At 35.6% G+C, this 23,487-nt stretch overlaps 1 protein-coding gene across 1 annotated transcript; it reads left to right on the top strand.

The window, feature by feature from the left end:
- The first annotated feature begins 843 nt into the window (after positions 1 to 843).
- LOC104108396 (mediator of RNA polymerase II transcription subunit 7a-like) lies at positions 844 to 12,354 on the top strand. The gene is made up of 5 exons (XM_009617418.4): positions 844 to 1,208; positions 1,922 to 1,991; positions 8,904 to 9,070; positions 9,162 to 9,235; positions 11,864 to 12,354. Exons 1-5 carry the CDS (start codon positions 1,074 to 1,076, stop codon positions 11,922 to 11,924), a joined length of 507 nt encoding a protein of 168 aa, XP_009615713.1. The 5' UTR covers positions 844 to 1,073; the 3' UTR covers positions 11,925 to 12,354.
- Positions 12,355 to 23,487: the final 11,133 nt, after the last annotated feature.

Raw genomic sequence — 23,487 nt, 5'->3', positions numbered from 1 at the left:
TGAAAAAAAGCCCCATAGATCTTTAAATTTTTTAATTTATAAATTAATAGAATAGTAACCACAAAAAATATATAAAGTATATTGAAAGCTTGAGAGATTAAAAAGAATAAAAAATCACAAAAACAAAATATCTAGTATTGTTTATAAATATAAATAATGCAATAGTATTAAAATTACTATAAGATAAAAATTAACTATCATGTGTTATCTTTCAAACGATTAAAAGATCACAATACTTTTAAAAGATATTATCAAATTACACAGTTTGCCTTTGTAAAAATTAATAATCAATAAACTCCCTCAATACTGTAATTTAAAATATCCTCCTCGCGAGTAAACATAAAATTACTTTCAAATAGTCAAACAAGAAATGTTGTACAATTTTCAGAGACATAGAACTAAAATATAAATACCTTTAGTAAGTGAAGATGTAAATATTGGTTATTCAAATGATATTCACTCTCCGTTGTTCTCAATTAGTAATTATGCAGTAGTATAGCTCATTATTTTGAGTTACTCTCAATCTTCGTATTCGGTAGATGAATAAAAATTTTAGTCATTCATTTGTTAAAGAGTTTGAGTGTCAACAATGCTAATTAGGGGATTTGATGCATGATTGCGCTAGGAACTATTAGACGAGTCCCGAGCGATGAGCGTTAGGCGTGTTTTGGACGCACAATCAAAAGTTTGGTGCGTAATACTCACATAATTAAGCCCTACGTGAGCCACATAGCGTTTTGGTAGTGCTCGTCCCGAAGCGATTCCCGAAAAAGCCTTTTAAAATATTGATATAAAGGACTAGTAATGCTCTATATTAAAGGATAAAGACGATTCTGAGTTTTTGTCCAAACTTAACGGACAACTTTGAACTTTTTACTTGATACAATTTGATAAGTCAAAGGGGTCAAAGTAACAAAAAGGAAGTTTGCTATACAATAGTTTAAGGTGTTCCCGTCGGCAATACACTACTGCAGAGGTCCGATATATCTCCGTCCAAGTGTCGACTCGTCGCCGAGATAAATCACCATTTTTGGTTGAAAAGAAAGGTTGGTTAAGTGAAAGTCAGATCAGATATGTCGACAGCGACATACCCACCGCCGCCGCCGTATTACAGGCTGTATAAGGACTATCTTCAAGATCCCAACTCTGCTCCTGAACCTCCCCCTCCCATTGACGGCACCTATATCCTCTTCGGTAGCAACTACACTGTATGTAATGTCTCTCACCTGTTACCCCCCTCCCCCCTCCCTCCCCCCAAAAAATGAAAAAAGAAAAACTACCCCATGATACCCAATTGCTCACTTATGCTTATTGTGGTATGTATTTGAATGTAAATTAAGGTGTATTTGAGATTCTTGCTTGCTCTTTTTCCTTGAAAGATTGAATCGCATTCTCAATTTGTTCACTTTGATTATATTTGTACTCCCTCCGCCCATCTTATGTGTGTTGTTTGACTGGGCGCTAAGTTTAAGAAAAGAAGAAATACTTTCGAAATTTTTGGTCTAAAACAAGCCATATACATTCTCAATTTCTTCACTCTGATTATTTTCATATTGCTTTTGGGGTAAAAGCCTGGAATTAATTCAAGTGTGCAGAAAAAAATAATGCAAAAGAGTAAAGGGGGAAATGTCTGATGCTAATATGAAGTTCATTGAACTATTTAAGTAGCAAAGGCTTGGATTTTATGTATTCCGATATATGAATGAGGCTTTCAATAAGGCTCTCACCTTTATCTTATATTATATTGAACTGGATTGGGTAAATGACTTTTTATCAAGAATATTTTTTCTGGTCACTCCTTTGTGCTTGTCTTTTGTGAATTTGTTTGTCAGTTGTGTTTCTGAAATTAAGTTGTGCCCGGTGGTTTCTGTTAGATGACTATGTACAAGTGGCTCAGTATTGTTTTTGTCAATGGTTGCAGACTGATGATGCACTCCCAAGTTTGGAAGATCAGGGTGTTCGTCAGTTATACCCAAAAGGGTCTAATGTTGGTAAAGTTCTAGACCATCCCTTCCCTCTAGAATTATATTAGACACGGTGTAGTTGTTTTAACAGGTTCTGGTATTTGCTGGTTGTATTTGGCTATTAACATCGCCTAGTACTTAAGTTTCTTTAATTACTAACAAGAGAATTTTCTGCTAGTCTTCCTTTCGTTGATATAGGACATAATTAGTGCTACTAGTGTTAAATCGTTGACTCTGATGATAAGTTTTCTTCATTTACCTTATTCTCCATTGCTAACTGTGGTTCTGTTCCTCAGCTTTCTCTGAAAGGCTGAATATTCATAAGGCGCTATGCCTTCCCCATCCCCTCTGTACTAAAAAAATTGGTATGCTGAAATAGGAGTGTGTAGTTCCTCTGCCAGATCGCTGTTGTTGCTGGACATTCTAGAATTGTCCAGTGTCCTTAAAATTTGTCTAACTAGTACCATGATAGAATTTTCCCCTCTTTATTTGTTTTAGATGATAATAGCAGTACAGGACACTTTAATGCCTCTTATGTTTATTAAGCATTTTTTTGCTTTTTGGTTTTGAGCAAATATGTGAGGCAGACTATTAAGAATATTGTATAGATATGATCTTTATTAAATTAAACATGTAGATATGGTGTATACTAATGATGAAAGCTGTTGAACTTCAGACTCGAGTGGAGAAAGAGGGCTAGGCCCCCGGAGGGCTTTCAGGGACCGGGGAAGATGGGTTGATTATAGAGCTAGGGTAGGGGCAAATCGAAGGCCCATCGGGATAGGGCATGGACGAGCCTCAACTGGGCTAGCATTGATACAACAACATACCCAGTATTATCCCACACCGTGGGGTCTGGGTAGGGTAATGTGTACGCAGACCTTACCCCTACCTTGTGAGGATAGAGAGGTTGTTTCCAATAGACCCTCGGCTCAGGAAAGCAGAAGTACTACATTAATGAAAATATAGATAAGAAGGGACAGTACCAAAAAGCCATATAAAAGCAGAATAAAAGCAACAAGACAGTAAGGTGATCAACAATGAAAGAAAACAACGGTTAGTCATAAAAACCTACTACCAACAGAAAGCGAGACTGCGTGCCAATACTACTGTTATGAACACTCCAGACTACCTACTCTACTATTCTAATCCTCGACCTCCGTACCTTCCTATCAAGGGTCATGTCCTCGGTCAGCTGAAGCTGCGCTATGTCTTGCCTAATCACCTCTCCCCATCTCTTCTTTGGCCTACCTCTACCTCTTCGTAGGCCCTCCAATGACAATCTCTCACGCCTCCTCATCGGGGCGTCTGTGCTCCTCCTTCTCACATGACCAAACCACCTAAACCGCGCTTCCCGCATCTTGTCCTCAATAGGGGCCAGTATTGATGAAAAAGAAAAACTTTCCCCATCGCATCATTAACCGGTGTGGGATTCAAGATCAAGACCAGGACTAAAATCAATTAGTGAGATATCATTTTCTTGTAATTATGTAGCGTTGATTACTTTCCTATAGTTCATAATCGGTGTATGTACTACTCCCTCTGTTTCAATTTATGTGAACCTATATCCTTTTTAGTCCGTGCCAAAAAGAATGACCCCTTTCCCTATTTGGAAACAATTTACCTTTTTGCAATGATTTATAGCCACACAAAATATATGTGCCTCATTTTACTCCACAAGTTCAAAAGTCTTAATCTCTTTTCTTAAACTCCGTACCCAGTCAAATGAGTTCACATAAATTGAAACGGAGGGAGTATTAAATACACCCAGTAGCTTGAGGAATATCAAGTTATACATTCTCCATTTTGATCTCCTTTGTATTTATTCATTTCTCATGTGGTATCAGTCAACGACATCATGGAGGAAAAAAAGATCGTCTTTGCGCATTTCTGGTGGCCATATAAGTTGTCGAGAGGGTCAGTCTATTTTCCGCAAGATCAGTTTTCCTGCTATCCTCACTTTAATTTTCGGCGATCTTCCAACCAGCTCTCCTAAAGGTCAACTTGGCCAAGGAACTCCTTTTTTATGACGGTGGTGTCAGTCCAGTGTGTGCACAACTCGACTATTCCACCGGGTACCTACTACCTCCCACCAGCACAGGTATCGGTATTGATAACTCTACCCACCAAGATTTAGGCAGATGAGAAGAAATCACCTAGTGTTTTTATTGCCTCCGCGTGGAAAGACCTCATGGTTCTCCTCCCACTTCATCTACCACTAGGCTACACCCTTGGTACAAGAAACTCCTATAAGATTTCTGGGTCGCTATTCAGCCAATAGAAAATTCTGGAACTTTTTAGGGCAAAAAAGATTTTTTGGTAGCTTTTTTGGTTTTCTGCCAGAGTTTTGAACTTCTTCCATTCTAATCACCATGTCACCTTGATTGGGAAACATAGCTTATAAGAAAGTGATCTCACGTTGTTTGAGCAATATGATGTTCCTTATTTGAATACAAAAGAGTTTCTTATAAGGAGGCACAGTTTCAAATATCTCCACAACTCTCATCTGCATCTGTTGTCCAAACTGGTAACCTAGGCCAAGTTGCCTATGTCTGTCAATCTTCCGTGCTTGATCCTTGGGTTCATTGACCCAGGAGCTTCTGGTAATAAATCTCTTTCCTCAATTATATTATATTCAAAATCTCTTCCAACAGTCACACATTATTAGATCCCAAACCATCTATCATGTTTGTCCCATTATCTACATATCAGTGTACTTTTTGTACACCACAAATATGAGTGGAATAAAAAAGATCTTTTTTATGCTTCCAAGCAGAAGCAACTAACACGGAATGATTTCTTCCCATCTGCTTGTAATCAGTGCATATGCTAGAGATGTTAGAGAACAAACTCCCACCAAACCACATTTGTGCCTTTCAGCAAAATAGATAATGTTACCGTTAAAACATAGTTGTCTTATATGTGTTCCATTTATATTGAACCCCATTCTTCGAAACATATAGGTTAGAAAGTTCCAATTTACATGATCATATTCATTCTCAAACCAATTTGCATAGCAAGGTCCATTGGGCTTTAAGCGAGAAGCAAGAAATGAAATGTAAGCTTCTCTGAAGTAGGACATGCAATTTATAGAATACAAAAATACATAACTGGGAATGTAGTACTTTCATAAAGATTGCAATTAACATTTCAACATCCAATATAGAATGATAATATATATCCCAACTCCCCATAGTGTGGCTTGGTGGTCGATGAAGTTGGAGTTGATCATCGGAGACCACAGTTAAATTTAGGTGGTTTCTTTCATTTATCTAAGCCTTGTTGGATGGAAATACCCGATACCTGTGAGAGGTAACAAGTACACAATTGATTAGTCATATCATGTTGATGCTCCAAAAAATCCTAGGTAGAAATTTAGGGAACGTTTCATTAGGATGAAGGAAAGAATAGAGAAGATGATTTTGTAGAGCTGATGATTTTGTAGGCGTTAAGTGGGTAATGCCTAACAGTGTTAAGATTTTGTTGGAACAATGGCATCATCAGAAAATGGCAAAAAGTAGACAAGCAGTATGGAGGACAATTGCTTTGTGTGTTTTATGGACGATATGGCTGGAAAGAAATAGTGTCTGCTTTGAAGGGAGAAGACAACATATTTTCAGAATTGTAAATAGCTGTCTTTTGAACTTTTAATTTTGGTGTAATAGAAGTGCTATTGAAAATGTGGAGCAGTACTTGGACTTTTTAGAAGAGATAGGAGATTTGTAGTTGCCATGTTAGTGGCAGATGTTGGACTGTTGTAACTCGTACCATCTTGGTACCTTTTTAATAAAATCTAACCTTATCCCAAAAAACAAAATGAAGGTATATTGTTCATTAGGTAAAATACAACAAGAACTCCATGCAGAATTGAAAAGGAACATTATAATGGAGTAATAAGGTGCTGGTGATCCTACCTAGGTGATCGTTTTCGTACACGATTAACTACCTTATTTCATTATGGAACAAGAGGACCAATCGATTGATGGAGTATTTCTGAAAAGACATGAATCTTCTGAAATGACTCGTGAAATACTCTCTGGCATTGTCACTCTGTAGGGTGCGATTACGGATTCCAACTTTGATATCAATTTTGACACAAAATTATTTAAATATAGGAAATAGCGTGGAACGACTTTTCATTAATAATACTCAAATGTTGCAAATATAATTATAAATAAAGGTGATAAAATAATAGAAGTCGAAACTAGTATTAACCCGACTTGATTATTCTTATCTATCGTGTAAATAAGTGATATTCTACTATTGGTTAGTTTTGATAAAGAAGTATGTTTTTGATCCCTTAAATTGGCATAACTCACATTCTATTCATGACATGGAGGAAAAATCAGGAATTACATGTTGAAGCTTAGACAGATAGGGATGACCAAGATACTTATGGTCGTATGGATAAGAAGAGGAGACTGACCGGTGGTACATTTAGTGGAAGATGAGGCACTAAAAGAGATAATAAAGGCCCCTCGAAATGTCCTCTGCGAATCCTCCATTATCTAGAACAGGAACATATTGATTACTTAAACGTAATAGAATATTCTATGCACTGAGTAAGTTTCCTGATAGATATAAGATTTAATGGCAATTCAGAAACATATAGGAGGAGTTAAGAGTTAAAGATAGAATAATGGGAATTTGATCAACTCATTTGGATTTTGGCCATTGTTTGGGTGTGATTGGTTGGGGTAACTGTTCTTGATAGAGTTGGAAAAATACGTTAATAGATATCTGAAGCTTCTAAATTCAGAATCCAGGACCCAATAGATGAAAAGTGATTGACGCATGTAACTAATTATTGGTTTGTGTGAATGAGATGGTAGACAAGAATTTAGTTACGTTAAACTTCAAAAGCTAAATTAGAAACCAAAATTGGCTTATCTCTTGAACGAGATTTCTGATTTTTGTTCATATTGCCGTTTTTATTAGAATAATAGAACCTGATCAGGATGTTGAAAAACTCAAGGAATGATGTTTTCTTCATGATGATTTGACATAGTAGTGGTGTTGACTGGACTGGATTGATGACGTGGGATTAACCAGACCGTTAATGTGGCACTTGACTGCTTTCCTTGTTGCTAAGTGAACTTGACGTAGAGTTGATGTGACACACTGACAGGATCCATGCGCTAAGTGACAAATTTCTATATTCGCATTGCTCTAGTTGGTAGATTTGTTTTGATGACAGATTCACATAAGTATTGAGGTATGGAATGGTGACTGTACTATCTTCACTAGAAATGTTGGCCTAACTTTCTCGAACCTGTATCATGTGATACAAGGGAAGAAAGGAGAGAAGTCTTACATCGTGTAAATAACAATGTACCAAAAAAAAACCTCCCCGCGTAAGAGTTTTTTGACTCATAGAATATGATAAATAGTTATTTTCTAATTCAAATATTTGAGTAATATTCTGCTATAACATACAGAGTGTATGTAGAATATTTGTTGATAACTATATTCTATAATACAGTGAATTTATCTAATATTTTAACACCGTCCAGCGACACTGATTCGCCCTTGTTCCTGAGCATATCTATTTTTTGTCAATTTCATGGGTTCGTGGTGAGATCAGATCCATCTCTTGTAAAATCTAAACCCAGTAGCCAAATTAGCCTTCATCAACCAAAATTAATTTTGGTACTTTGCTATCTTCACCATCCAACACATTGATACTCAGGTCAACATCATTAAAGCCACCTCCATATCACCTATTTATCAGAGTACTCCATATATGGCAAATGTATATTCCTACAATTTTTCACTACCCGCATTTTCTCTCTTCTAATAAGAAAGTAAAGAATGAGCACCAGTCAAGCAACCAAAAAGCCTCCCAAAATCGTCTACCTTCGTCCAAATTCTCTTTGCTTCTCCTTTTGACAAGAGTTTGAACAGAATTTATACTTCGCCGAGGGTAGAAAATTTGACTCGTGGCATCATTCTTCATGTCCTTGTCTCCCAATCTTTCACCATTTTCAGTGGCCCAATCTTCGACTGAGAGTACTGAAGGATCAGTTCAAAAGCTGGGTCCATTTTTAGTTTCTATTGGTGAGACCAACAGTGTCGTGTCTCTTCAAATCTTCCTTTTTCGGCCCTCCATTTGGACAGCTCTGGTTGCTCGGCAGCTGTGTTATAAGAATTCACTGCCTTCTCTGTCATCTTACAGATATTTTCGGCAAGTGCAAGATGCTTGAAAGAGCCAATCACACTTAATATCATATTCTAGGCTTAAGCTAGTATGTGATTAATAGATCTCACCCACTGATTGAATTGATTCAGGAGTCAGGAGAGAGTTGGATAGAGAGTTGCCTCAGTGTTGAAAGAGAAGAGCTTTCTCGGTTTCTCCTCAGCGAAGCGAACGGTTGATATGAATGAATCGTTTATTAGACCCAGATCCCATATTTTTTTCGATCTTTTACTATTAGGCACATTCTTTTTGTGTCTCATCATATATCGTCCTGCATTTTACATACCGAGTCTGCATGGAGCATTGTGCTCATATTTATTTCTTGCTTTGTAAGTTCCAATTTAATATTCTCTATAAGGTTAAACTATATTCTTATCATTGCTGTTCTCTTTGCCTGAGCTTGTGACTGGAATGAAGAATAGGGAAATCTAATGAGAATTTCATATCCTCTAGAAACTGCTTCTTGATTTTGGGGGGATCTAGGATGTTGCACATTGCATTAGTTACAAAGTAGGAGTCATTTAGGTTATGCAAACTCTTAGACAAAAGATATGCAACTTTCTGAGCACCTACGAATTGCAAAAGTTATGTTACAGAATCTGTTCTCCAGTTGAAAGGATGTACCATGATGTCCTCTATTATTGGATGATGCTACATATGGGATGTTGCCAGAGATAATTTTAGATACTATTTGTCACTTGTCTGAAAAGTAATCTTTCTGATTTTGCTGATTCGTGTTACAGATTTCAAGAAAGAACTAAGAGCACTTAACAGAGAATTGCAGCTGCATATATTGGAGCTTGCTGATGTTCTTGTGGAGCGCCCATCACAATATGCCCGGAGAGTGGAAGAGATATCTCTTATATTCAAGAACTTGCACCACCTACTCAATTCTTTGCGTCCTCACCAGGTGAACATTGGTGAATCGAAGTTTCCGAATATTCCCTGGTTTTAGCATGGGTGGAAGATAGATAGTTTACCTTGGTTTCTTTCTTTTATAGGCTCGAGCTACACTTATCCATATTCTAGAACTTCAAATACAACGACGTAAACAAGCAATAGAGGATATCAAGCGGTATGATGTGTTTTTCATGCTCTTTTTATCATATATTTTAGCTTCTTCCTTCATTAGATTTTGATTAGAACTAGGGAGTTTGTTAAATGAGAAGTGTCTACCTAGTTGTGCTGCAACAAACAGGTATTGTAAGTGAAAGAAACGATTTAAGCCGCTTCAGTCACTTTCAGTTTTTTTTTTGTGGTGAGAATGCAACGCTTTCGGTTATGATTATATATTTCATTACTGTATCACTACCTATTAAAAAGAAAAGAAATATGTATTTACTGTTACACTGATAATGTAAATTAAATTCACATTCGTTGGAGTCAATGCAGACTGTTCAGTTCTTCTTTTTCATTTTTGCTTTATCTTGTTCTTTTTCTTTAGGCCTTTTATTCAACTAATACCAAGAGAAAGATGGATTTTACTGGTTATGATTAACTGCAACAAAATTCTGTCAAATGATTGTTTTAAATTTCATGAAATTTTTGGGGAATGACAAGCGTTATATATGGTGTGCCCCACATTTATATGTGTGGCAAGCTAGAGGGGAAGGTACTGGAAATCCGTTAAAGGCAAAGAGAAATCAGGCATACAATTTCGTAGAGCTAGGCTCTAATTGTTTATTTACTATTTAGTAGACAATACCCCTACTTGTATGGATAATTGGGTGGGAACTCTTTTCATAAGATGAAGTAAGGCGTTTCAATAAAAAAGGCATCAAGAAGATGCAAAGTTAAAAAGAAGAAGCCTAAAGCACAAAAATACAATGCAGTTTGTTAGCCCCTTTACATTGTGTCAGTAAAAAAATCAGGGAACTAACAAAGTCAAAAAATGGTCAAAGCTAATTACAGGAGTTAAGCAAACAATTAGCCTTAAGAGAGTGAATTGGAGTTGAGATCAGATCAAAACATCTATGACACCAGAAAATAACTGCAGGGATCATCACCAAGATCTTCTTGATGGTCTTGTCAACTCTCCATAGGCTCCAGCTTGCATATGCTTCACTTATATGCTGTGGCATGACCGGCTAAATGCCAAAGATGGAGTAGAACATTTTCCATAATTACTTGGCCACTCTACAATGGAAGAATAGGTGGCTGACTGCCTCAAACTGCTTTGACACATATAGCATCTGTTAACCAATTGAAATCCCCTTCTGTTGAGGTTGTCTTGTGTTAAACAGGCTTCTTTAAGAGCAATCCAGCTGAAGCATATGACCTTGATAGGCAGTTTGGTCTTCCAGATTAGTTTCCAAGGCCAGGTATCCAAATATATGATTCTGAGAACATAATAGCTGGTAAAAATGCTGTTGTGTCCCCAAATCATTCTGTCAGCCTTGGTTTCATTAATTGTGCACCTCTCCATACTTGCTAACAGTCCTAACAGACTATCTATTTCCCAATCCTAAACATATCTTCTGAATAAAACATTCCAGCTGTTCCCAACATCTGTTTTGAGCAATAGAGGAATTCTTATCTTGTGCAATCTGAAACATATTTGGGAATACCTTCATGAGTGGAGTATTGTTTAACCGTTCATCCTTCCAGAAACTAATGTTTAAACCATTCCTGCTTTGAAAGATGCCTGACAAAAGAATCCATTTCCCAGCTTTCTGATGTGTTGCCAAGGACCAACCCCATGAGATGTAGTAGATGTTTTTGTTCTCCAGTTGTTCCTTTTACCGTGTTTAGCAGAACAATTACTTCCTTCCAAAGGCTTGTCTCATCTGTACCATACCTCCATAGCCATTTCATGAGCAGATTTGGTTGTGTAAGGCCAAGTCTCTAATACCCAGTCCGCGATTGCTTTTTGATTGTGTGACTTTGGACCATTTGATAAGATGGTATTTGTGAGAGCTGCTGTTTCCTTCCCAAGTTCCTCCTGATCTTGTGTAGCTGCTCAAGTACCTTGCTAGGAATGGGGAACAGCGAAGGAACTCTTTCATACATAGTTTTCTGTATACCTCATGTATACTAGATATATTTTGGCAAATTAAATACTTTTACCAGTCTGTAAAAAAAGTGTCCCCCACTTCATTGTATCTTGTTAAGAGGGATAAAATCCCAGCCAGGAGACAATGTTCACATTGAATTTGGATACCTCCTCAGATCAGTGGGCCCTTTGTGATATCCCTTTTTAACTGTTACACCGCTTGAGTCTGTTGTTAATAGATTACAATCTCCTATTTCTCACTTACAGTTAAAATCATCCTTTTAGGGTTTTATTTTTTTTTAGGCGAGGCGACCAGCTTCACCAGTTAGTCTTGCCCTGCTAATCATCCTTGTGGGGTTTGGATGTCTAACTCAACCTTTAGATGCTTGAAGCTCCTTTGACTTATTTACTTTTTGTCATCAGTAGATGGTTTCTGCCCCTGCTAAAGTACTTCTATTGGAGACAAGTATGTTGCACCTTACGCTTTTGCTCCTTTATTCTGTGAAAATCTCCTTGAAGTTTTGGATGTGAAAAATACCAAGCATACTTCTAGTTTAATCTCATTCAATTAATGCAGCAATATCATGGAATTGCGCTGTGATTATGTATCTGTTGGCTTGTTTATGGGCATAAATTTTCTCTAACTTGGCTTTTTATCCTTGATAATATGGTATTTAACTCGTGATGTTGGTTTTCTATTTGCTTGTATAGGAGAAGGGGAGAAGCTCAGAAGCTTTTAAAGGAGGCACTTGGTACCCTCGAGGGACAGTAGCATGCTCTTCGCGCACTCAGCTGGCACAGCAGACTTTGACAAATTTCTCAACAGTTGAGAGTGTTCACGGTGCTTTGAAAGCCTACGTTTTTCTTGTACATCAAAAGTAGCAAATGTTATATTAGCATACAATTCTTGTGTAGCTATCTGGTCATATTAGGTTTGAGGACATGTTGATTTTGGCATAGATTGCTGACACTCCATAACCTGATCAAACATTGTTGGAGAGTGGAGACTGATTTCTCCAAGAAAAAAGATGTTTTTGTTAGAGACTGGAGAAAGCAACAAATTGTATGTTCCTTCCTCCTATTCCCTGTCTGGGCTAGAAATACATGAGCAGTCAAAAAGTAATACATGTATTTGAACAAATTGCTCAAGTTGTAACCAATGTTGTAAGCTACTGAGTTTCTTTATTTTACCAATTTCGTAACCTCTTCTCCTTGCACTACCTTCATTCCTATAAAATGGCAACTACCTCATGATTATGTTATTAAGCTTAATGTAGATGGTGCTTACGATAATCGATCATCATATCATCATACTATACTAAAGGTAGGAACCTACCAAGTCTAAATCATCATACTATACTAAAAATAGGAACCTACTAAGTCTTAAAGTTAATTTACAAAAATGTCCTTTAAAAGCTATATGACCATTTTGTCCTAGAGCAACAATAACATACTCAGTATATTCCTACAAGTGGGGTGATGTTTGGTTATAATTACATATTTTTAATGTATTACTTACCTTATATTTTGGGGCTTTAATGCTAAACTATACTATATTTGTACTTAATTGAGTCTATTTTATGTGTAGGTGAATTGGAGATGAAAGTAGAGCAAAAGAGATACTTAAACGTTGAAGTGTGCTCGAAAAGGAGAGGCCTGGCGAGGCCAGCCAAAAGCCAGGCTGAAGCTGGCGTTAGGCTGGCGACGCCAACCCTGGGGCCAGGTCCAATCCGAGTTTTGAAGACTTAATTCGTTTCCGGGTTTGACTAGGACTTGTCCTACATGTTTAGGTCTTTTCCTACACATATAAATAGAACTAAAAACGCCAGAAAGAAGGGGAGAACACACCGGGTGAGAACATACTTGGAGAGGACGTTTTTTTAGAGGAAAACACAAGCATAGAGCCGCCGTGGAGGTCGGAATTCATTAAGTTCCATCTTTCTCCCACCAAACTTAGTATGTTTCTTTGTATGATTTGTTGTTTGGCTACCATGTCTATGTGGAGCTAAACTTCACGTTCTAGGGTTGTGGTTCTCTCATGACTATTATTATTCGGATATTGAATTTGCCTTCTTGATTTATCATATTGGTTTATTTATTCAATCTTGCGCTTAATTATTTAATTGCTTGATCACCAATTGAATACTATCTACGAATCTAGAATTGAACTCGAAAGTGGGAATTCTAGATTGCATATAGGATTGAGTAGAGCAAGTTCTTGAACTCGGGCATCAGGGAACGGATTCGTGGTTAGGATAGACATATACCTAATTTCCTTGCTTGGTTGATTTACAGGAATTATAAATGTGTTCTTGTTGATTCTAACTCTATAGACATATAGGCGTTAGGTTAGCTTGAATAGGCGAGTAAGAACTCGACAGATTCTTATGAGCAATATTAACCCTGTCAACCAATAAGCTAGATAAATTAGTCGGCCAATTTAATTGAAGAATACAATATGATTGTTAGATAGCCCATAACCCTAGATCATTTTCATTACATTGATATCATAAAAATCTGCTATTTCTCTGTTCAAAGTTCATTATTTATTTATTTTTATTTAATTATTTTAGAATCAAATATTTTTAGGTTTAATTCTTGTTTAGATAATTAGGATAGTCTAATTTAGTTAATAGTTAATCACAAGTCCTCGTGGGTTCGACATCCGACTTTTAGTCACTTTATTACTTGACGACCGCGTATACTTGCGTGTGCGTTTGGCCGCAATATGGGGTCCTGGGGTAGTGTGTACGCAGACCTTACCCCTACCTTGTGAAAATAGAGAGGCTGTTTCCGGAAGACTCCCGTCTCAATAAAGCAAAAACACAACAGTTATGATAAAGGACTATGGAAAGCGAGATAGTAGCAACCACCAGAAAAAATAAAAAGGAAGTAAGGTAATAATATCAATCTAAAAATAGGGAACATGAGGATAACACTAGTACTACCGACATATAAGGAGGTACAAGTTTGGAAAGGAAAGACACTTGGCTACTTACTAACCTACAATCCTTATTCTCGATCTCCACACTCTCCTATCAAGGGTTATGTCCTCGGTAAGCTGAAGATGTACCATGTCCTGTCCGATCACCTCTCCGCAATATTTCTTCGACCCACCTCTACCTCTCCTTGGACCCACCATAGCGAACCTCTCACACCTCCTCTTTGGGGCGTTTGTGCCTCTCCTCTTTACGTGTCCGAACCATTTCATCCTTGTTTGCCACATCTTGTCCACCACACATGTCACTCCCACGTTATCTCAGATATATCAATTCCTAATCTTATCTCTCCTAGTATGACCACACATCCATCTCGGCATTCTCATTTTCGCCAACAAGAAAAAAGAACCGCAAAAAAAAAAAAAAGTTGCAAAAAAGAATTGCTTCTCATGCTCTAAATTTTCTTAATTATTGTTCTTAAATGTTTTCAAATTTTAGTTTTATTTCTTTCATCTTCCAAGGCTGTAGTAATGCAGGCAGTCAGCTGTAAATTTCTTTAATCACGTTTCAGTTTTGTTTTCATAGTCTTTTCACATTCTTCTTTTCATTCTATAAAATAACACATCAAATTGTCTAATCACTATATCACATTTCTCTTGTTTTTATAAAAAAATCTATTTTTTCCAAAACACATTGGTTTTGTCGCTTCCCCTACTTCGCTTTGCAGCATATCACAGGTTTACTTTTTTTTACTTTTCTCGGTTTCTTCTTTTATACTACTAGGATAAAATATCTTATCTTCTTTTACTATGTGTAATTCATGTTTCGTTTTAGATTCTGATATTTTGTGTATGGGTAAATGTGTACATGGGGAAAAAGATGTCCTTTCTTTCCTTTTTCAACTTTAGCCCTTACTATACAAGAGGGTGAAATTTTATTACTATATGATATTAATTTTTTTTTGTGTGTATGTTAATTTTATCGTATGATTTGTGATGTCTCTCTAAACTCTTAGAAGGTTTTATATCACCATTTTGAATCCTCCCATGACCATAATTAGCGTCTTTTTCCGACCGTAACTTCTTCATTTTCTATTTTCTTTTCTAATTTGTCGTTATCAAAATCACATGGAAGATGCCTTATTCATTGAGAACTATTTTTTTTTTTATTTTAGAAAAAATATGGTTATATAGCTTTTAAAGGATATTTGTAAATTAACTTGAGTTAGTTCCTACTTTTAGTATATATGATATGATTATTATCGTGTAACTATAGTCAACAAAGTATCTTTTAAAGGATATTTGGCCATTTTTTTTTTTTTTAACTAAAGTTCTTTTTGGCCAAAAATATCTTTTTTCTAAAGTTAAGGTGTTTGGTCAAACTTTTAGCTAAAATTTTTTTTACCTTTGAGTAGAAGCAAAATCAGTTTTTGAGATGCAGAAAAAAATAACTTCTCCCAAAAATACTTTTTCGAAAAGTATTTTTGAAAAAAATACGCTTAAAAATACTTTTAAAAGCTTGTCCAAACACTAATTAGTACTGCTCAAAAGTACTTTTCAAATTAATTAGTCAAACACAAATTATTTCTTACTTAAAGTATTCTTTTGAAAAGTACTTTTCAAACTAAACTGATTTTAGAGTTTGATCAAACAGGCTAATAATCGACGTACCAAAGTTGAAAGGGGAGATGTAATTTGCTTAAACTAATAACTTGTTTGACCAAGCTTTTCCAATGCCAAAAGTATTTTTTTTTCTTTCAAAAAAGTACTTTTTTTTAAAGTTGAAGTGTTTGGCCAAACTTTTAGAAGAAAAAAAAAAATCCTTTTGAGTAGCAGCAGAAGCAGTTTTAGAGAAATAGAAAAAAGTAGCTTCTCCCTAGAAGTATTTTTAAAAAAAATACTTTTGAGAAAAATACGCTTAGAAATACTTTTTTACAGCTTGGCCAAATATTAATGCTACTCAGAAGTGCTTTTTAAATTAATTAGCCAAATACAAATTGCTTCTCACCAAAATATTTTTTAGAAAAGCGCTTTCAAAAAAAAATATTTCTCAAAATAAACTGATTTTAGAATTTGGCTAAACAGGCTATAAATTAGCATCTCCTATCCTAATACTCCATTATTTAGATGAGTAGTCTTCTTGTCTTAATCAGACATTTTTAAATTTTACCAAAAGTGCAAATTTGGCGTTTATGCCATAAAGGTGGAAGGAATCTTAGAATTTATTTATACGGAAATCATTAATTTCTTCGTTTGGTGATGTAACAAGAGCAGCGTGAACGATGAGATTTTTAATTTTGCCCACGTCATTATCTCCTAAATAATCAATTTGCTAATTAATTAATTAATAATCTGACCAAACCCACCAAAGGTAGAGAAAACGGAACTAGTAATGAAATTTAAAATTTGAACTCTTTGTTATTTGGATTAATAGACAGAATGCATGTATTTTGCCTCCAAGTGGCAGGATTTAGAACCCTTCGCAGTTTTCTTTTCCCATTATTTGAACATTTTGACCTTAGATTAAAGTATATGGACGACGTAGGAGGAAGATAAGGACTAACCCTTTTACTGAGTCCAACCATGTAAAACCAAAGAAATTTTCATGCAAAATGTCTTCTTATCTTTTTCTTCACCTTATGTTTACACATCCTCATCGATATAATTCGATCATCGCGTCTATTATACCAAAAGAATGACATACTTTCTTATTTAAAAATATATTAATTTAACTTTTTATTTTACTTATGACGAGATGATTTATACTCATACAAAATACTTATAATTTGTTTGAATAAATTTTAATTTTTTTTCTTTTTTACAGTCCAATCAAATATCGCCATATAAATTGGGACGAAGGGAGTAATTATGCCATGGTACGTGGTTATCGGCTAGCATTCCAATGTGCCACCTAATAATATAGAGAAAATACCGCATATGTTCATTTATAAGTAGCTTATTATAAAAATTGGCTAATTTATAAAATATTATTAATATTAGCCAATTAGCTATTTATAGCCAAAAAAAGTCAAATTTTTGCTTTTGTTTGAGTGGATGTTATTAGAATAGATTGGGTACATATTAAAGAGTTTTAATCTAACTTTTGTGATGATTTGGTGGAGTTTTGATGTGGTTTGAATTGAAAATTTAAAGTAGAAGATGAACATGGAAAAAATGATAGGTGTATCACACTGTATATCATATATGTATCATATTTGTATTATATGTGTATCACATGTATATCTATGTGGAGATACATGCGTGATACATGTGTCGCTGAAGAAGTTTTAGAACTCGATTTTAACTACGAATTTTGATACCAAATCAGTCCAAATCACCTCAAATCTTCCTCAAATTTGGTATATTGACTTATCTATATATTTTCAATGAATCACAACCATACCCATTGAAAAAAGTCCTTTTTTGCTTAGATTTTTGAAATCTTGTATATATATATTTTTTGTATTTCGTCAGCTTGTTTGTTACCTCATTCATGAAATTTCCTTTCCGTCTTGCATCTAATGTTGCTAATCACACTTAAAAATATGAAAGGAGATCATTGTGTGTGATTTTGGAGAGAAATAACCTTATTTCTTTGGATTTTTAATTTTTATATGTGTTTGACTAGTTTTGGTAAGTTTATAATTAATAGTTAAAGGTTGGTAAGTTGGACTTTTTTGAGACATTTTTGTAAGATTCCCAATAATATATTTTACTGGGTTAATCCTTTTTGGACTGTTAAATGAGAATTCAGACCCTAATCTTCTCCATTATCCTCTTCTTCTCCCACTTCTTTCCCCTATCTTTCTCCTCCTCCTCTTCTTCTTCTCTATCCATATTCTAGAACTACATGAGCAGTCAAATTCTCATATTGAGTTTTCCAATGGAGAAAGAAAAAGAACTTGCACTTGAATCCTAATCTACTCATGCCAAGATACTCTAATTTGCACTTGGACAAAATTGAAAGTGGATTTAGCCTTCTGTTTATTAGTCTTGAAACTCTAGCAACCAGGGGCGGATTTAATTTATTACCAACGGTTCAGTTGAACTCATAACTTTCGACGCTGAGCAAAAAATTATGTGTTAAAATTTATTAAAATTATAAAAATAGTATATATGAACTTATAACTTTAAAAATATAATGAGTTCAATGCTTAAAACCCTTAAAAGTTGAACCCATAGAATTTAAATCTCAAATCCGCTTCTGCTGGCAACCTTTCTCCTTTCAAATGGCCCTCCATAATCATCTAAACAACTTCATTAAGCAAAGGTTACTAACTCATTTTTAGAGTTAAAAAAAATCAAATACTACGATGTCACGTATACGTTAAATTAGGTACTATATTTCACAAAATATTGCACACGCATCCTATTTGGTCGCTCTCATTTACTCTATACCTACTTTTAAAAAAAGTTTTAACTTGTACCTATTTTTTAAACAATTTCAGGTCTTTTTCTCCTCCTCCTCCTCCTCCTCCTTTGTCTTCTTCTTCTTCCTCTTCTTCTTCGGATGACAGTGATTTTATATGGTGTTTGTGAATATATTTTAAGGTAGTTTATAATGTTTACAATGGTGAGCTGTTATGACGTTTTATTTTTTTACTATTGCTTAGAGTTTCTTCTTCTTCTTTTTCGTAATTGTAAAATGGGTTCAATAGATTTATTGTTATTTTGACAAATTGATGATTGGGGTTTATTCCCGATGATATTTGGAGGTTATATTTTGTCACGACCCAAAATCCCACCACAGGCGTCGTGATAGCACCTAGTCTCTAAGACTAGGTAAGCCGATTTCTACTACATTTTGAAGCCATTTTTTTTGAATTAAAATCTAACAGCGAAAATAATTACAATACACAACCTCCGAAGACTAGTAGTACTGAGTCACGAACTCTAACTGAATACATGGAATGATCACGAGGACCGAATATACAATACTGTTTGATTACAAATTAATAGTACAATGAAATGAAAAGAATCCAAGGGACTGCAACGGTCAAGCAGCTCTACCTTGAATCCTTATGATCGCGCTTTAACTCTTCTCAAGTCCGATATCTTCAATACCTGGCTCTGCACAAAAATGTGCAGAAGTGTAGTAATTGTACGTCACGGTCGGTACCAAGTAAGTATCAAGACTAACCTCAATGGAGTAGAGACGAGATACAGTCAAGACACTCACTAGTCTAATAACCTGTGCAATATAATATACAATATAATAGGAAACAAATAACAAGAGGGCAACATGAAACAACCAGTGATATGCACAACAGACAACAAGAATACCATTAATATCGCTCAACAATTAATAAGTATAATTACACCAAATTAAATCAAGTCCTTCAAATAAATGTCTCTCTATATAATTTTTTTCCAAATAATTCTCTATCAAATATAAGTTTTCTCAAATAATTATTTTTCAAATATAATTCTTTCAATAAATCTTTTCAAATATAATTTCCTCAAATAAATATCTTTCAAATATAATTCTTTCACAAAATACTTTCTAAGTGAAAATACTTCAAAATAAATATTTTGAATATAATTCTTTCAATTAAAAAGTCACCATGTGACACCTCATTTCATAATCATAAAAATACGGGTCTCAGCCCATTTTCATATTTTTCGTAACCACGGGTCTCAGCCCATTTTCATATTTCCACGGCACCTCGTGCCCATAATTAAATCATCATATTTTTTCGATATCTCGTGATCTCATTTCATATCACAACTGCACGGACAGTTCACGTGCCAATTATCATTATCATTTCATCACAGCACCTCGTGCCCATATTTCATATCACAACTGCACGGACAATTCACGTGCCAAATATTCTCATTATTTACTCACGGCACCTCGTGCCCACATTTCATTTTATAATCCGTCTGGCAATAGCTACAGGCTCTCAATTTCAACATAAATCAGATTGTTATCAATTTACCAACAATAAGACAAGTTGCACAAGGTATAGAAATAAATACAAAAAAATTACAACATCACATAAAAATTATCAATACCACAATCCCGCATCATCACATATCGTCCCTGACAATAGCCACCCTTATCGCTCCTATTGCCACCCTTATCACTCCTATAGCCACCCTTATCGCTCCGCCCATACAATATCAATAGTCACCCTTATCGCTCCTATTGCCACCCTTATCGCTCCTATAGCCACCCATATCTCTCCGCCTAGACAATATTCCAACAAACACAACGACAGTAAAATGTCACCCTTATACCCACATAATATCAACAGTGAAATGCCACCCTTATATCCTTAAAATAACAACAGTGAAATGCCACCCTTATATCCTCAAAATAACAACTCACACAACACAATAATTTATACGGGAAATTATCACGACAACATAACAAAATCAATTCATATCACAATTTGCCCAATGGCCACAACCAAATTCCAAAGATACAACCAAATCAATAAATTTCACAACAAAAAGCCGAAGGCTCCACACAATGTGTATAACACCACAAAAATAATCAACGGAGATAGAAATTATTCAGCATAAATCAAAGCCTTCATTAATCCAAATTTAGATAATTATATTAACGCTTCTTCTTAAACTTGCTTAATTAATTATTTGCATAGAAAAAATTCAAAATGAAATTAAATTTCCAGAATTATCAAACCAACGAACTCAAGGAATTACATAAATATTAAAATAACAATCACATCGAATTGTTATATAAAAATAATTCAAAGACAACTCGACTTCCATACCCATTCCAATACAAGTTCAACCATACCAATTTTATCGAATTCCAATAACAACTCGACTTCCAAATCTTAATTTTTCGTTTTTGGAAGATTTTACAAAAATCTTGATTTTTCCTCCATTAAATCCGAATTAAATGATGGATTCAAAGACATACTCATGAAAATTAATCAAAACTGGATAAGAATCACTTACCCCAAACACCCACGCAAGAATCTCTCTAAAAATCGCCTTCTACCGAGCTCCAAATTAGATTTTGAGTTATGAACTCAAACCCCCATTTTTGAAACTTTTAATTCTGCCCAGATAGGACTTCTTCGCGTTCGCAACCATTGCTTTGCGTTCGCAAAGGCCAAAACCCAACTGCCTCAAATCCTTCATCGCGTTCGCGACCTCCTTGTCGCGTTCGCGAAGGCCAACTATTTCGGCCCCATCATTTCCTCTTCATGTTCGCGAACTCCTCGTCGCGTTCGCGAACTCCTCGTCGCGTTCGCGATGACCAGCTGACCAACTCCTTCGCGTTCGCAAAGGCTAAATGACCCCAGGCCCCTATCTTCCTTTCTTCTTCGCGTTCGCGTTGCCTGGGCCGCAGTCGCGAAGGCTTGCCCTGCTCCTTCTTCGTGTTCGCGTCCAGAGCTTCGCGTTGGCGAAGGCCAAACTGTCAGCCCCTCAAATTCTTCTTCGCGAACGCGTGACTCTCTTCGTGTTCGCGAAGAAGGAAACCAGACTTCAGCAACAGCGGTCCAAACAACTCCAATTTGGTCCGAAACCACCCCGAAACACACCCGCGCCCCTCGAGACCCCATCCAATCATACCAACCAGTCCCATAACATATCACAGACTCGCTCGAGGTTTCAAATCACATCAAATAATGCCGAAAATACAAATCGCACCACAAATCGAACTTATGAATTTCCAAAACTTCCAACTTCTAAAACTCGTGTCGAAACCTATCAAAGCAACCCGGAATGACGTCAAATTTTGCAGACACGTCTCCAATGACATAACGAAGTTGTTCTAACTCTCAGAATCGCATTCCGACCCCGATATCAAAAAGTCAACCCCCGGTCAAACTTTTTAAAATTTTGAGTTTCGCCATTTCAAGCTTAATTCCACTACGGACCTCCAAATAATTTTTCGGATACGCTCCCAAGTCTAAAATTATCATACGGAGCTAACGGAACTGACAGAACTCCATTCCGGAGTCGTATTTATACAGTTCTGACTACGATCAAAATCCTAAGACTTAAGCTTCCTTTTTAGGGACTAAGTATCCCAAATCACTCCGAATCATCCGTAAATTAAACTCGACCATACACGCGGGTCATAATATATATTGCGAGGCTGCTCGAGACCTTAAGTCACTGAACAGGGCGTAAATTCTTAAAATGACAAGTCGGGTCGTTACATATTTCAAATTTGAGCTCATTTGGAGTAGATTTATGTATTAAATCGTATATTGGATTGTTATAATTCGAAGAACAAATTTCTGTTTCTGGGCAATTTGCACTTCAGGCCTATTTGGCCTTAAGTTCATAAAAATGTTAGTTACTCTTCAGACCTTTTGGTCTTAAGTGCATCTGAAGTGTAATTTTTCACTTCAGACTTATTGGCCTTAAGTGTAGCAAACCGATTGTTGCACTTCAGACCTTTTGGCCTTAAGTGCATATGAAGTGCAATTTTTCACTTCAGACTTATTGGCATTAAGTATAGCAAAATGTTTGTTGCACTTCAGACCTTTTTGCCTTAAGTGCATCTGAAGCGCAATTTTTTACTTCAGATCTATTTGGCCTTAAGTGCATCTCAAGTGCAAATTTTCATTTCAGACTTATTGGCCTTAAGTGAATTGGACTTCAGACTTTATGGCCTTAAGTGCATCTGAAGTGCAATTTTTTTACTTCAGACTAATTTTTTTAACTTCAAACCCGATAAGTCTGAAGTTGATCGTAAAGTAAGTACGCTTGCAAATTTTTTTGCAAAGCGGGTATAAGTTCAATTGTGACCTCAAAATCGGGTATAGATGCAAAAGCCTCTATATTTCAAAAGGGAGCGAAGCCCAAAAATAGCTTAAATAATACTCCCTCCGTCTCATATTAACAGTCGTGGTTATTAAAAATAGTAATTTCAAATTAATTGTCATTTTAGAAGTTCAAGATAAAACTGATTATTTTTTTTCTTTTTTACCCTTAGTAATAATTGTTTTTGAAGATGGAGATAACACATAAATAGAATAATATTCAATGAATAAAGATTATATCTTATGACATAAATAAGGATCGAATAGTCAAGTCCCTTTTCTAATTAATATTTCTTTAGGGACGTGTAAAAGAGAAACACAACAACACATAATAAGAGACGAGGTAGTAGTACCTAATCTTGGTCCTCCTTGCTCCTAAAACCCAACTAACACATAATAAAAGGAAGTAATAATAAACTAACAAAAATGGGGAAAATCAATTTCCTCTAAAAGTTAAGGTCATTTCAAGAAAACAAATCAAAGGGGCATCTTTCCAGCTAAGCCAATTACATACACTCGTGGCTTAGCCATATTAAACATTAATTAGGGATATGATAATAACATTTGAAATAGACATTTAATCTTCTATAATTATCTCCTAGAGCTAAGCAAAACTTGTGAATAATCAAATGAGAATATTCCTC

The sequence above is a fragment of the Nicotiana tomentosiformis genome, chromosome 2 (genome assembly GCF_000390325.3).
Source record: "Nicotiana tomentosiformis chromosome 2, ASM39032v3, whole genome shotgun sequence".
Classification (NCBI taxonomy): domain Eukaryota; kingdom Viridiplantae; phylum Streptophyta; class Magnoliopsida; order Solanales; family Solanaceae; genus Nicotiana; species Nicotiana tomentosiformis.
This window is presented reverse-complemented; position numbering and strand designations above follow the sequence as displayed.

Excerpts from the sequence above, each read along its gene's own strand:
- LOC104108396 (XM_009617418.4), top strand. The coding sequence starts at position 1,074 with ATGTCGACAGCGACATACCCACCGCCGCCGCCGTATTACAGGCTGTAT. Across the intron at positions 1,992-8,903 it reads CCCAAAAGGGTCTAATGTTG|ATTTCAAGAAAGAACTAAGA; the intron begins GTAAAGTTCTAG and ends TTCGTGTTACAG. Across the intron at positions 9,236-11,863 it reads GCAATAGAGGATATCAAGCG|GAGAAGGGGAGAAGCTCAGA; the intron begins GTATGATGTGTT and ends TTGCTTGTATAG.